Genomic DNA, 13,380 nt, shown 5'->3' on the forward strand with positions numbered 1-13,380 from the left:
ATAAAACATGTTACAACATTTTACTTACCGTGTACATAATCATAAAGTATTAAATAAAGGATAATGTGTGTCTGAAAGAAAATTGTGGGACCTAAATAGTGAGTGGCCGGCAAAGCCAAACTTTAACAAAATTCACGTGGTCCACTTGGTATTACACGTCATTACAATACGAAAATATCTCTAAAACACGGTTTTCGACATAGAAAAACGGTAAAATGCCTTAATTAGACGGTATTAATGGATTTTAGGAGGAAGCCTGAAGCAACGCCGCACTAAAAGGTTTGGCTACCATCTTGAAAAACAAAAATTCGACAATGCAAACGAAACGCTTGTAGTTGAAATGACAGATCAGTTGTCAACGCTGTCAAGTTGCAGTGTTGCCACACACTGATATATTTTCGAGCGAGTTGTCCTGTTAGAGAAAAAAATCGGACAAAATTTGCGAATTTAAGTTGAAACAATGCAAAAAATTATGTACACAGCAAAAAAGTAAATTATAAAGAATAGAATTGATGGTTCGAATAGTTTGTTTGATGAACTCTTTACACTGTCAGATTTAATTATTATAAAATTTTGTACATAATCTCGCACAAAAAATAGGATAGCCTACAGGCCTGTAGCCTACAGGCTTTTTTCCATTTTTTATTTTCCTGATAGTTCTAAGCGGATAGCCAACAAAAAACGAGCGAGATTTTAAAAAAGATCTCGCTCGATAGAGCGAACTTTGGCAACACTGTCAAGTTGTGCTTATTGACTTCAGCCTCGATCATTTTGCCATTTTTTGCTACTCCGGCTATAGATGCGACATGAGACTGTGACGTCAGGATGACGTCAATTGATAGTTGGTCCAATTACGGTTGTGTCAAAATACGTCATCGTGACGTCACAGCCAGTCTAGAACACCAAAACAAACGAGCCCCTACTGCCTACACGTTAGGTTAGAATGTCAAATTAGAACAATTTTAATATTTATTATTTATGTATTTTGTAGGGTATTGTTCCCTTGGTTTTGTGTTTGTTTCAGCAGTTTTGAGTCTAATTTTAGTGGAATTATATTTCAAGCTATAAATCCTGTGATAGGCTCAAGCCTGCAAGTTGAAAGCAAACAGTTTGGGTTTAAAAATAATTTGTTACCAAATATGTCTAAAGACACACATATAGACAGAGATTTGGATTTATCTAATGCAAACCGAGGGGTCTGGTTAGTCAAAGTACCCAAATATGTGGCAAATCGTTGGGAAAAAGCGTCTAGTGATATGGAAGTTGGAAAACTGAAAATAGCCAAGTAAGTTAAAACAGGTTTCTTGTTTACAAACAAACCAGTTTTAAAGTAATTATTACAATTAGTGTAGCATCAAACTAACTATCACAAATTTAAGACAGCAGGGCCAAAAGCCTCAAGTATCCTTGTCACTTTCGTCAGCGATTTTAAACCTCAATGAACCTGGCGAGAACACAATACCAAAGGACCATCGTTTGGATGTTTCCACTGTAACACAACAAACATTAGGAGTGTTCTCACATGTGATTCGTATGCAACCAACATTTCTTGACTGTTATCCAAAATTTTGATGTGTATGTGTCTCCATTCTAGCTGAAAAAACAGATTCAGTAGTACCAGAGACTGAAAAACTGTACATGGAAGGCAAAATAGTACAGAAACTGGAGTGTCGTCCTTATGCAGATAATTGTTATATGAAGCTAAAGCTGGATTCCATTAGAAAGGCTTCACTACCTGCTAGACAAGTCAAACAGTTAGACAGGGTGGTGCACAGCTTCAAGCCTGTTTCTGACCACAAAAATAATGTAAGTATTTTTCTATGTATAGCATATTCCCAAATATTGTCAGAGGCCTCTAGAATCATTTTGGAAATGCCAGAGATCTCTAAATACTGGCAAAAACAAATTGTTATGTTACACCCTTGAAGAGCACTTTTTAAAACAATTTTTATTGATACTGTCCTTAAATTGACAGTATAGTTTCCTAATTGCTAAGGGCAGAATTCGGAAATTTCCCTAAATATTTGCTTCACTTATCTCATACTCAATGATATTACCAATTCATGGAAATATTGACAAAATCATTATTTTACAATCTCAACATTGTTTTAAAAAACATTGCTTTTAACTGAAATATTAGGTCAAATTGATACAGACTTGAAACTTTCAGTAATTTCTTTTCTTTCAAAAAAAAACAGTAATTCGGTGTTGGGGGAAGTTAAAATGACCACAATCAAAACATTTTTAAATTAGTAATTGTAAGTGATGATTAAATTACTGGTAAAGTAAGTATTTTACTTTTTCAGGAAAATTTGAATAGTAAATTACAAATGCTGTGTTTCTGGCAGTTCAAATTTGGGCACTGGTTTTCTCCCTGACTGTATCAAATTTTGTAGTTGGTTTTATATATACAGGGTGTCTAAAAAGTCTGGAATATTGCAAATATCTCGAAAACTGCTGATTTTATTTTTCTCAACATTTGCGTCTTGTTAAAGTAAATAACAGCGCATGACGTGAGGGTGAAATGAGGTTCGCAAGTATACAGGGTCAGTCACAAAGTATACCAACTTTCTTAATTCAAACCTAACACACTGTATATTACTTCAGATTTTTTTTTTTGTTTTTTTTTTTTTTTGTACCTACCTATAACAATGATAGGTGTAACTATGACAGCTAACGTCAATATAATGTTAAATTAATTGGCAAATTTACCTATTACTTAAATTGGTGTTTATGAGTGAGAAGGAAAAGACTGACATCTTAAGTATCCTTGTCACTCAAAAACACCATTTTAAGTAATAGGAAAATTTGCCAATTAATTTAACATTATATTGACGTTAGCTGTCATTGTTACACCTATCATTGTTATAGGTAGGTACAAAAAAAAAAAACAAAAAAAAAAATCTGAAGTAATATACAGTGTGTTAGGTTTGAATTAAGAAAGTTGGTATACTTTGTGACTGACCCTGTATACTTGCGAACCTCATTTCACCCTCACGTCATGCGCTGTTATTTACTATAACAAGACGCAAATTTTGAGAAAAATAAAATCAGCAGTTTTCGAGATATTTGCAATATTCCAGACTTTTTAGACACCCTGTATATAGGCCGGTTTAGAACGTTTTTCGACGTTGTCCGACACCTAATTTCCAGCCTCTTCGGTCTTCACAATCTTCAGGTGTTAGATTTCTGTCACTCATGCATTTCTGCATGGTTTTCTGCCACTCCTGTTTTGGCCTTCCTCATTTTCTTCTGCCTGTTGGTTGCCAATGAAGTACTCTTTTAGGCCATCGGGTATTTGACATTCTTTCCACGTGCTCGTACCACGTAAGTTGCTTGTTTTCGATATCCTGTGTTATTGCGTCTTCTATTCCCATCCGTTGTTTTATGATGTCGTTTCTTATTCTTTCTCTTCGTGAAATGCGCATCGATCTCCTAATTGCATCCATTTCAACTGCCTCAACTCTTTTCTTGTGTCTATCTGAAATTCTCCAGGTTTCTGATCCATATAGGAGGGTGCTTTTTACCATTGCCTCATAGATATTAAATTTCCGCTTCTTGGTTATTTCTTTGCTCCATAGGATTCCATTCAGAGCTCCGATTACTTTTTTGGCTTTGACTATTCGCTTTCCGATTTCTTTTACATCTGTTCCTGTGTTGTCGAATGTAATGCCCAGATATTCATATTCCTGACACTGAAGGATTTCTTGGCCATTGTCCAGTTCCAAATTTCCGTCCTGAGTTCCCACACATAGATACTTTGTCTTGGCTATGTTGACTGTTAAGCCCCATTCTCTGTATTCCTCTATTAGCTTTCGCATCATGTACTGCACATCCTCTTTATCATTGGCTACTACGACTTGGTCGTCTGCGAACTGTAGGGTAAACAAGCAACTATCATCAATTTCTATTCCCCTTCCCTGGACCTTTCTTTTCCAGTTTTTTAGTGCCATCGCTATATACAGGGTAATTCAAATTCGACCCTCACCATTGGGATCTCAGAAACCATAAGAGATACGAGAAAGTTTAAATTGGGGCAAAGTTGCGCAATATAAAGCTCAACCAAATGCTGTTTTAAAAATTTTGATTTTCCGAGTACTTCCGAAGATATCCGAAAAAAACTGAAAATTTGATTTTTTGTTTTTATTTATTTCTAACCTTATTTGAAGAGATATCCCAAAACTAAAAGCATCTTTTCATTGCCACTTTTTCCTAGCTATTCGATGATGGATTCAAATTTGCCACACGACGTTTCGTTTTCTGTCAGTCATCATCAACTTTCTTTTTTCTTATGGGCGCCATATTGGATTTTTAGCCCACCAAATAGTACGTTTTATTCTGATTTTAGTGATGTATAATAACTTATGATTTGCTTCATAAATAACAAAATAATTCAATAAAAACTATTTTTACTTTAGTTATTGGCTTTGAGTTAATGGCCCGTTTTATAAAATGTCATTATTTGACAGTACTTGTCAAACACGATAATTCGGACGATCATTAGAGCGTCGATCAAAGTTAAAAATATATCTAGAAAAGAAACCCCCGCAGAAAATATTATTATACAAGCATTGCTGAACTATTTAGGTTAATCAGAAAAAGAGATTTGTTAGCATTATCTGTAACTTAAAAGGCTTATTTATGTTTCCAAGAGAAAGATCATCATTTTAGGAACTTAATTTTTTGCCAAATTTCAATTTTTTATAATGTTAAGTGCAAGTTTGTAGTTATTTATTTTGGAAGTGACAAACCATTTTTTATTCATTCATATTTATTCGAGTGAATAAACCGGTTTAAGTCACGTGTCTTATACAGTATTTTATTAAATTTCGACTTCTTATATTAAAAAAAAACTAAAATTACAGTTCTATTAAATTTGCACCGCGCCCCGTAGATGTAACATTGATGTTTGTTTGTTTACATCTGTAAATAGGCAGATGTCATTCAGAGTGATTTAATAGTTACTTTGCAGCAAGTGACTTAAACCATTTTTTATTCACGAAAAGAACAACTAGGTCCACAAGCGTAGCGAGTGGCCTAAGCTCTTGGAGTGAATAAACCGGTTTAAGTCACGTGTACACCTTTGTGACTAAGTATGTTCAGGCCAATTGCGTGTGACAAGTACTACCAAGTAATCTTCATAAAACGTCTCATTAACTCAAAGCTAACTAAGGTAAAATCTCTAAAAGCTCTAATGATCGTCCGAATTATCGTGTTTGACAAGTACTGTCAAATAATGAAATTTTATGAAACGGCCCATTAACTCAAAGCCAATAACTAAAGTAAAAATAGTTTTTATTGAATTATTTTGTTATTTATGAAGCAAATCATAAGTTATTATACATCACTAAAATCAGAATAAAACGTACTATTTGGTGGGCTAAAAATCCAATATGGCGCCCATAAGAAAAAAGAAAGTTGATGATGGCTGCCAAAAAACGAAACGTCGTGTGGCAAATTTGAATCCATCATCGAATAGCTGAGAAAAAGTGGCAATGAAAAGGTGCTTTTAGTTTTGGAATATCTCTTCAAATAAGATTAGAAATAAATAAAAACAAAAAATCAAATTTTCAGTTTTTTTCGGATATCTTCGGAAGTACTCGGAAAATCGAAATTTTTAAAACTGCATTTGGTTGAGCTTTACATTGCGCAACTTTGCCCCAATTTAAACTTTCTCGTATCTCCTATAGTTTCCGAGATCCCAATGGTGAGGGTCGAATTTGAATTACCCTGTATATTTTAAAAAGAGTGGGAGAGACACAGCATCCTTGACGCAATCCTTTATTCACCATAAGCTCTTCAGTGACACATTTGCCTACCCTAATTCTTGATTTTGATTCCCTATATAGTTCTTTAAGGGCTGTTACGTAGGTGTGATTAATGTTGGATTGCTCTAAGACCCTCCATAGTTTTGATACTGGGACTGTATCGTAGGCTTTTTGTAGGTCAACAAATGCTAGGTGCGTTTCCAAGTTTCTAGCACTTCTCTTCTCTATAACTTGTTTTAGAGTAAACACGTTGTCTGTACATGATCTTCCTGCTCTGAAACCGCATTGTTCTTCCTCTTCTTTTCCTTTATAATCCTCTTCAATGAGATCACGTAAAATTCTACCATACAGTCTGCTCAATGTGCTTGTAACCGAGATGCCCCGATAGTTATTGCAGTCCAGTTTATTTCCTTTTTTGTGAATGGAGGAGATGAGAGCCATTTTCCATTCCTTAGGGACGGAATGTCCGTTCAAGCATTTATTAATAATAACTGTTAAATTTCTAAAGAGCTTTTGAGTTCCATATTTTAACATTTCGGAATATATTCCTTCTGGACCGCTAGATTTACCTAGTTTAAGGTTCATAACAGCTTTTCTCACTGTTTCCTCAGATACCTCAACTTCCTCTCCTTGTACATTGAAGTGTCTTGGAGACTCAGTTAAATATTCTTGTCTAGATTCCTGAAGTAGGTCTTTGTAGTGTTTTAACCATTCTTCGGGTTTAATCACTTGAATGTTCGCCCCGTCTTTTCCTGGGTTCTTGACAGTTGATATAAATTTCCATACTTCTGAACATTTTCTTCCTCCTATATAGCTGTTAATTTCTTCACACTTCCTATCCCAAGACTCGTTTTTTGCTCTGTTAATTTGCACTCTTAGCTGCCTTTTAATATAGTTGTACCCTTCAAGGTCTTCTTCATTTTATGTAGTTAGCCATTTCAGATATTTTTGTTTTTTTTCTTGAACCATTGTCTCTATCTCCCCATTCCACCAATGTTTCTTGTTGGTGCTGTTCTTCTTTATTCCTATTGACTCTTGTGTGGCTTCTGTCAGAGACCCTATAATGTTCTCTCTGACCCTATAATAGACTTCGCCAAACGTGTGTTCTTCAGGACTGAGGAGTTTACTGTCGAGTCGTCTCTGATAAAGAAATACTGTGCTCTCATCCTTAAGACTGTCAAAGTTGTATTTTGGTGTATATTTGGTGTACTATTACTTTGATCTTCTTGATGGTTTCTAGTTTTTCGAAAATGTAGCCTTATCTTGGCTTTTACTAAATAGTGATCTGATCCGCAGGTGCTTCCTCTTAGGACTCTCACATCGTTAATTTGCAAATTTGTTTTTTGTTGGCTGATGATGTAGTCAATAGTTGATTTAAGGTTTCGAGTACTCTGTATCCATGTATAGCGATGGATATTTTTATGCTTAAAGAAACCATTATTGATTCTTAGATTGTGAGTCTCGCAAAGGTGAATGAGTCTTTGTAGTTGGTTTTCCTGTTATTAAATAGGAAATTTAATAACAATTCCAAAAATGTGCCTAAAACAGTCATTTTCTCACTCCAAATGGGTTTTACAGGGGATTTTGTCCCTGACTGTCCTTTCAAACTGTGTTTCTGGCAGTTCAAAGTTTGACATCGCTTTTTCCCTAACTGTACCAAATTTTGTAGTGTTTTTTCATGTTGTTGGATAGGAAATTTAATGAGGATTCTAAAAATTACTTAAAACAGTCATTTTCTTACTCTTAGTAGGTTTTACAGGTGATTTTGTCACTGACTGTCCTTTCAAACTGTGTTTCTGGCAGTTCAAACTTTGGTACCACTTTTTTATCTGACTGTACCAAATTTTGTAGTGTTTTCCAGGTTATTAGATAGGAAATTTAATAGGAAATCCAAAAATATGCTTAACACAGTTTAAGTCTCTCAAATCAGTTTTCTTCCTTTGACGGTTAGAATTCAGATAAAAAATCTTGAAACAACTCTCTGAAGTTGCATTTCAAGTCTTTCATGTCAATTTTTAACTGTAACGACTTGAAACTTGTCTCAAAACCATAAAAGCAGTCTTGAAAGGCAAAGTTAAAGCTTTCAGGTCAGTTTTCTATCTTTAAAAACTTTATCGTATCATTGAAGATTAAAACGATTTTATATGAATAATCTTATTCTTTATTAATAATTATCAACATCATAATTGTACTAATTCCTTCATAAAACCTTTTAGTTACTAATAATACGTTAGTTACGAAGGACAACAGGTTCGATAACAGAATAATATTACAACGACTTTTCATGAATATTCAATGTTTTGACAGTTTTCAAACTTAACGGATACTCCACTGCCTTTGGAGTCCACGATCATATTTATGTCTTCTGAAGGCTGATTAATGGCTGAGTATGCATTCCTCTCCATTTCATCCGGTTCCCTAGGGCTTAATCCACTGCCGGAGACATCGCCGATTTGAATTTTCTTCTAGATACCCTGCTTTAGCAATCTTTGTTGATTCCCATCCACCAAGTTCTTGTAAATCCAATATATCCCCTCCAGCATTAATTTGTCGAAGATCTTCTAACGCAGTGACCAGTATACATATTAGGATTTTCAAGTGAAAGATACTCAGCTATTTTTTGAGGTAGTTTAGCGAAGAAATTAATGCCGCAGGGCTGTACTGTACATTTTCCTTTTCTGTATGATAGAAACAATCTTCGGTGAGTAACATATGGGCTGGCCTTAACATTGCATACTTCGAACGTCCGTTTCTTGTGGCTTTTGGAGTCGGGAATACTAACAATCAACTTGTCCTCTAAAACGTCAACATCTTCCGTGGTCATCTTGGTTAGTTCATTGGTTCGGCAGGCTCCTTCAATTCCAATTAGAAAGGCCACTTTTAACATCAAAAATTCCTTGTCTGGAGCAGAACGTACAAATTCGTTGATTTGTTCTCTTGTAAATTGACCTTTGATTTGTTTGCTCTATATCCGACGTTTTTCTTCTTGATAAAACGCATTAAAGCGCCGTATTTGTTGATTTCCAATCTTTCCTTCAATTCTAGCTCGTAACATGGAATACTTCGGCCATAAGGACGAAGCAGAATATTCTGCAAAGAGTTTTGCAAAATATGCTAGCAACACCGGTTTCGCCGCATAAACATTATATAAACATTAATAGCTAAAAAAAAATATGAAAAAAGCTCTCCGAAGTTGGATTATGTCTGAAAATCATGAAAACTATCTTGAAAATCAAACTTTCAGCTTTCGAATTAGTTTTCTACCTTCAAAGGTTCTAAATCATGTCATGAATATCGCTCTCAAATATTGAATTTTAAGTCCTCCAGGTAAAATTATGACAGTTTAATCTTGAAAGTTGTCCGAAAATCATAATATAATGAAATTTGAACATCCTGTATCTCAAGAACAAGGCACTTGCTGACGCATGTTCTCTTGAACTTTTTGCTTGATTTTGCCAGGAGAATCTCTCCTAGGCTTTTGTCACCACAACTCTAAAACACCCTGTATATCATAATTTTTTATAGTATACACTGAAAAACCTACTAAAAAGTTTCAAGATACCTTTTCTGGTCTAAATTGAATACTGAATTTTGAACATGATTTGCATTTTATGGAAAAGCAATGGCGTACTACTAAACTTATGTAGAAGAACTAGACTATGAAGGCTTTCAAAAGTGCCCTGATGCAATCTTGTAGAGAATATAATTCTCTACAACTCTCCTTTATTACACTTTTTTGATATTTCATCAAACTGTTAATAAAACCGGAACGAAAATAGAAATTGAGTGTGATAATCATTTCTCGCACGAGGAAAGTGGTCCTTCGAAAAATCAAAAGTCCCAACAACTAAAATTATACATTGTTGTTGCTGGGTTTTTTTGGCACTACCAGCTAGGGCTATTTTACCAGCTCGTTACGAGAGAGGCTCAGATAGTCGGGCTAGAGCCCCTGAGCCCCAGATAGCTACAAAAAGTTCTAAAAAATCGCTTTAAGGCACCATCCGATCAAAAGATATAGTCATTCCTCGTGGAAACTATAACCGTCACTGTCACAGCCACGTGGTATTCTCCTAGGTTGTCACCCTTTCCGCCTCTTGGAAGTGCACCGCACAAGACAATTCCCCGTAGATTTTTAGGAATCGACGACGTTTCCATTTAGAGGTCCCACCATCTCCACTCGACCGGCTGCGGAATTCGGTCGTCAACTTCAAATTTCCCTGAACACCGTTTCAAGAAACGTGGTTTCTTAGTGGCAAAAAATGGCACTCATGGAACTGACGTGCGGTACGTTCCAAGTTGAAAACCGAACTGGCCAAAAGGCCAAAGTAGTGGCGCTTCTGAAACCAGGAAAAGACCCTGAGTCGCCAAAGAGCTATCGGTCCATCTCTCTGCTCTGTCATCTCTTCAAGCTCTACGAGAGGTTGATCTTGAATCGCATCGGCAACGTCGTGGATTCAAGGATTATCCCCCAACAAGCTGGCTTCAGACAAGGCAAATCATGCACTAATCAAGTCCTTGCTCTCACTGAGCACAGGCTTGTACGACACAGTAAACCACCGTAAGTTACTTTCCAAGATCTATGAAACTACCAAAGACTACCAATAAGTAAAGATGATAAGGTCCTTACAGCAAAACCGACAGTTCTATGTGACCCTGGACGGAAAAAAAGTCTAACTAACTAACTAAAAAGGCAAAACTGGAGGGCACACAGCATACTACTCAAACCCAATCCCTTTAAAACTCAGATTTGCGCATTCCACCTTCGCTGACGCCAGGCTAAAAGAAAGCTTAACGTTGCTTGGAATGGGATCAGCCTTGAACATACAGAGAAGCCAATATATCTCGGAGTAACCCTGGATAGATCACTTAGATATAGGCATCAAAGTGAACAGACCCGTCACAAAGTGGCCGCAAGAAATAACATCCTGAGGAAACTAACAAATAGCCAAACCAACTGTCCTCAGAACCATTTTGCTTCTCCACAACCGAGTACGCATGTCCTGTATGGTCCAGATCGGCGCATGCCAAAAAAATCCACAATGAGACCTGTAGGCTGGTGACGAGATGCATGAAGCCCACAGAACTGGGAAACCTGTTTAGAGCTGCAGGTTTCAGCGATCCCAAATTAAGAAGAGCAGCTTACGAACACTCTGAAAAGTTTCTTGAAAAAAACTTCGACTATCGTTATCATCTCACAGATTAAAATCCAGACACCGATTTCTTAAAGATCCACTGGATGAACCACCAGCCAGGGGTCACAACTGAAATATGAAAGTTATCCGGGCTTCTAAGCCGTGGTTCAATGGAATTTCTTACCGACGTTTCGTCCGCATCTGCGGTGGACATTATCAAGGGCGATGACGTAGAGAGAGACGGAAGAGCACTTCGACCGTTACGTCATCGCTTTTGATAATGTCCGCTGTAGATGTGGACGAAACTTCTGTGACGAAACGTTAGGAAGAAATTCCATTGGACCACGTCTTATAAGCCCGGATAACTTTCATATTTCACCTTTTTTATTGCCAAACGTGGTTTATCGTTAATAGTGGACACCTACAATAGTTATTTGTATACCTAGGCCGTCAAATGGTATTTTTTCGGCCGAAAGAAAGTTTGGCGTCCGAGGCCGTCTTACGGCCGAGGACAACAATCTTGAGGACGATATTTATTTAGAAATTCTTAATTTTTGATAAATAAAATGAGAAGGGTCTAGCAATCACGGTGACGTTTATCGTTAAGTTTGCTGGTTATGCATTGTTGATGTGACGTTAAATAATAAACTGACTTTTGTCAGAAATATTTTCCATTTTTTCATTTACGCAAAAATGAAATTCGGAGACGAAGATTGCTGTACTGATATGGATGGGTGTACTGCTGTAATTGGTGCACACAGTGGTCACAGAGAAATCGTAACCAGCAAGCAATAATAAGCGTAGACGGTGACATAGTGATTGTTAATTTACTTTTTCCCTGTATTTTTTTTTCGGCCGTAGGGCCGTAAAAGTGCCTTTCACGGCCGCTAAACTGTACGTGAAGTGAGTACTTCACGTCCGTTTGAACAAAAAGGTTTTTGTTAATATATTCTGTAATCATTTTAAAAAATGAAATAGACTATCATTTTTTAAAGTTTTACACGGTCTATCTCCGTAAGATCTTTGGACCATAGTTTATTATACCAAATTAGGGTTTGTTTTTTGACGTGTAATCAAACTCTAAAATATGACGCATTTATGGTGAAACACCCTGTATATTTAATAAAGGGTACTTAATTTTTCTTCATATAAGTCAATCTTTTAAATGTACCGCTCAAAATTTTACTAGGAGTGCGTAGGAAGAAGTTGTAATGTAAAATAGCTCTAAGGTGGCGTCCTCTACTAATCGTAAAAGTAAGCAATAAATTTTGATTTTGCGCTGTCTAAAACGCCAAAATTTGGTCTATTTTCTATAACTAGTGTTTGAATAATTAAAATTAATTCTGAATATAATTTTTTTTTCAGATTGAATACATGGAACGCAAGAAGATGGAAGGAAAGAAGGCTCGTGACGACAAGGACGCCGTATTAGACATGTTGTTTTCCGCTTTCGAAAAGCATCAATACTACAACATTAAAGATTTAGTGAAAATAACAAAACAACCAATAACATACTTGAAAGAGATTTTAAAAGAGGTGTGCAATTACAATCTTAAAAATCCTCACAAAAACATGTGGGAACTTAAACCGGAATATCGGCATTATAAACAACCGGAATCTGAGGCTAAAAAGGAGGATTCTGATGACGATTAATTTCTTTGAAGTCGTTTACATATTGTTGTGTTTTTATTGGAATATTAAAGTATTGTAATGGATTATTCCTGAATTTTTTATTGCAAATATTGTCACGTTAGGGGGTAGCTCAGAAGAAGGATACCACAGGTGTACAGGTAATCCGCTTTTATTCAAGATAAAACTACAATGGGCTTATATTGGATTTTTACCCCCAGATTGCCAAGAAGGCGAGGATCATGATGTACGGTATATCAGCGGGAATGGTTACTGAGGTTCGCGGAGGGCACGCGCTTACCGGGGGTGAATAGAACCCTAGACTAGTGTCCCAGGGCATTCACCACGCCGAATAAGACGCTATGGTACTGCTAAAGGGAGATAAGCTATACAGATGGTGCACCCAGACTATCCCAGAGATCAGTCAGTGACCTCCCTCTGGGGAAGATCCCAGAGTTCGGTGATTAGTACGTGCTTTGAAGCTGTATTTATACCCACATCATGACCCCAATTCGCTGATCTTGTTTACATAAGTCTGGTATTGGGGGAGACCGAAGCAAATGCAGGTACGGAACATAGTGTAATTACTATGTTACAATATTATCAGTAGATATTTTACTGCCTTTCGTGTGACGTTATTTTGCTTTGACAGTTCCACTCATATACAGGGTGGTCCAGTTTCAAATGTCAATAATTCACCAATCCATAGCCAATTAAAAAATAAGTTGACATGCATTATGTCATTTTCCTGAAAAATGCTTCCTAAGGAAAATACAGTCCTTCAAATTTCTGTTTAAAAAATCGTTTTTTTGTCGTAAAAATTGCTCCAACGGTCTGACCGTTGGAGCAAT

General features: G+C 36.4%; 2 protein-coding genes across 7 annotated transcripts in view; one reads left to right on the forward strand and one right to left on the reverse strand.

Annotated features, from left to right (window-relative positions):
* Positions 1-318, reverse strand: part of LOC145733015 (uncharacterized) — a 29,547-nt gene extending 29,229 nt beyond the window's left edge. For 3 of the 4 annotated variants that reach the window (XM_081985612.1, XM_081985609.1, XM_081985610.1), the window contains exon 1: positions 29-317. In XM_081985612.1, coding sequence (XP_081841738.1) covers positions 29-43 — 15 coding nt within the window. In that variant the 5' untranslated portion in view covers positions 44-317. Of the gene's footprint in view, positions 1-28 lie in introns of all 4 variants that reach the window. The other variant, XM_081985611.1, reaches the window with a different exon arrangement.
* A 492-nt stretch (positions 319-810) lies between these two features.
* On the forward strand, positions 811-12,618 carry TfIIFbeta (transcription factor TFIIFbeta). Of its 3 annotated transcripts, none has more exons than XM_081985625.1 (5): positions 811-937; positions 992-1,285; positions 1,353-1,531; positions 1,595-1,806; positions 12,266-12,618. In XM_081985625.1, the coding sequence occupies exons 2-5, from the start codon at positions 1,140-1,142 to the stop codon at positions 12,551-12,553; spliced, it is 825 nt and encodes a 274-aa protein (XP_081841751.1). In that variant the 5' UTR covers positions 811-937; positions 992-1,139; the 3' UTR covers positions 12,554-12,618. The 3 variants fall into 3 exon arrangements, with proteins under 3 accessions (XP_081841751.1, XP_081841749.1, XP_081841750.1); XM_081985623.1 differs by having other exon boundaries at positions 811-932; XM_081985624.1 differs by having other exon boundaries at positions 811-932; positions 1,380-1,531.
* The last annotated feature ends 762 nt before the right edge of the window (positions 12,619-13,380 follow it).

This window comes from Ips typographus, linkage group LG8 (genome assembly GCF_016097725.1).
Source record: "Ips typographus isolate SLU linkage group LG8, UJ_Ityp_2.0, whole genome shotgun sequence".
Classification (NCBI taxonomy): domain Eukaryota; kingdom Metazoa; phylum Arthropoda; class Insecta; order Coleoptera; family Curculionidae; genus Ips; species Ips typographus.

What these genes read in the sequence shown, in the direction of transcription:
- TfIIFbeta (XM_081985623.1), top strand. Translation starts at nt 826, where the DNA reads ATGACGTCAATTGATAGTTGGTCCAATTACGGTTGTGTCAAAATACGT. An exon ending in GGAAAACTGAAAATAGCCAA is followed by an intron (nt 1,286 to 1,352) that starts GTAAGTTAAAAC and finishes CAATTAGTGTAG; the next exon opens with CATCAAACTAACTATCACAA. An exon ending in TTTCTGACCACAAAAATAAT is followed by an intron (nt 1,807 to 12,265) that starts GTAAGTATTTTT and finishes TTTTTTTTTCAG; the next exon opens with ATTGAATACATGGAACGCAA.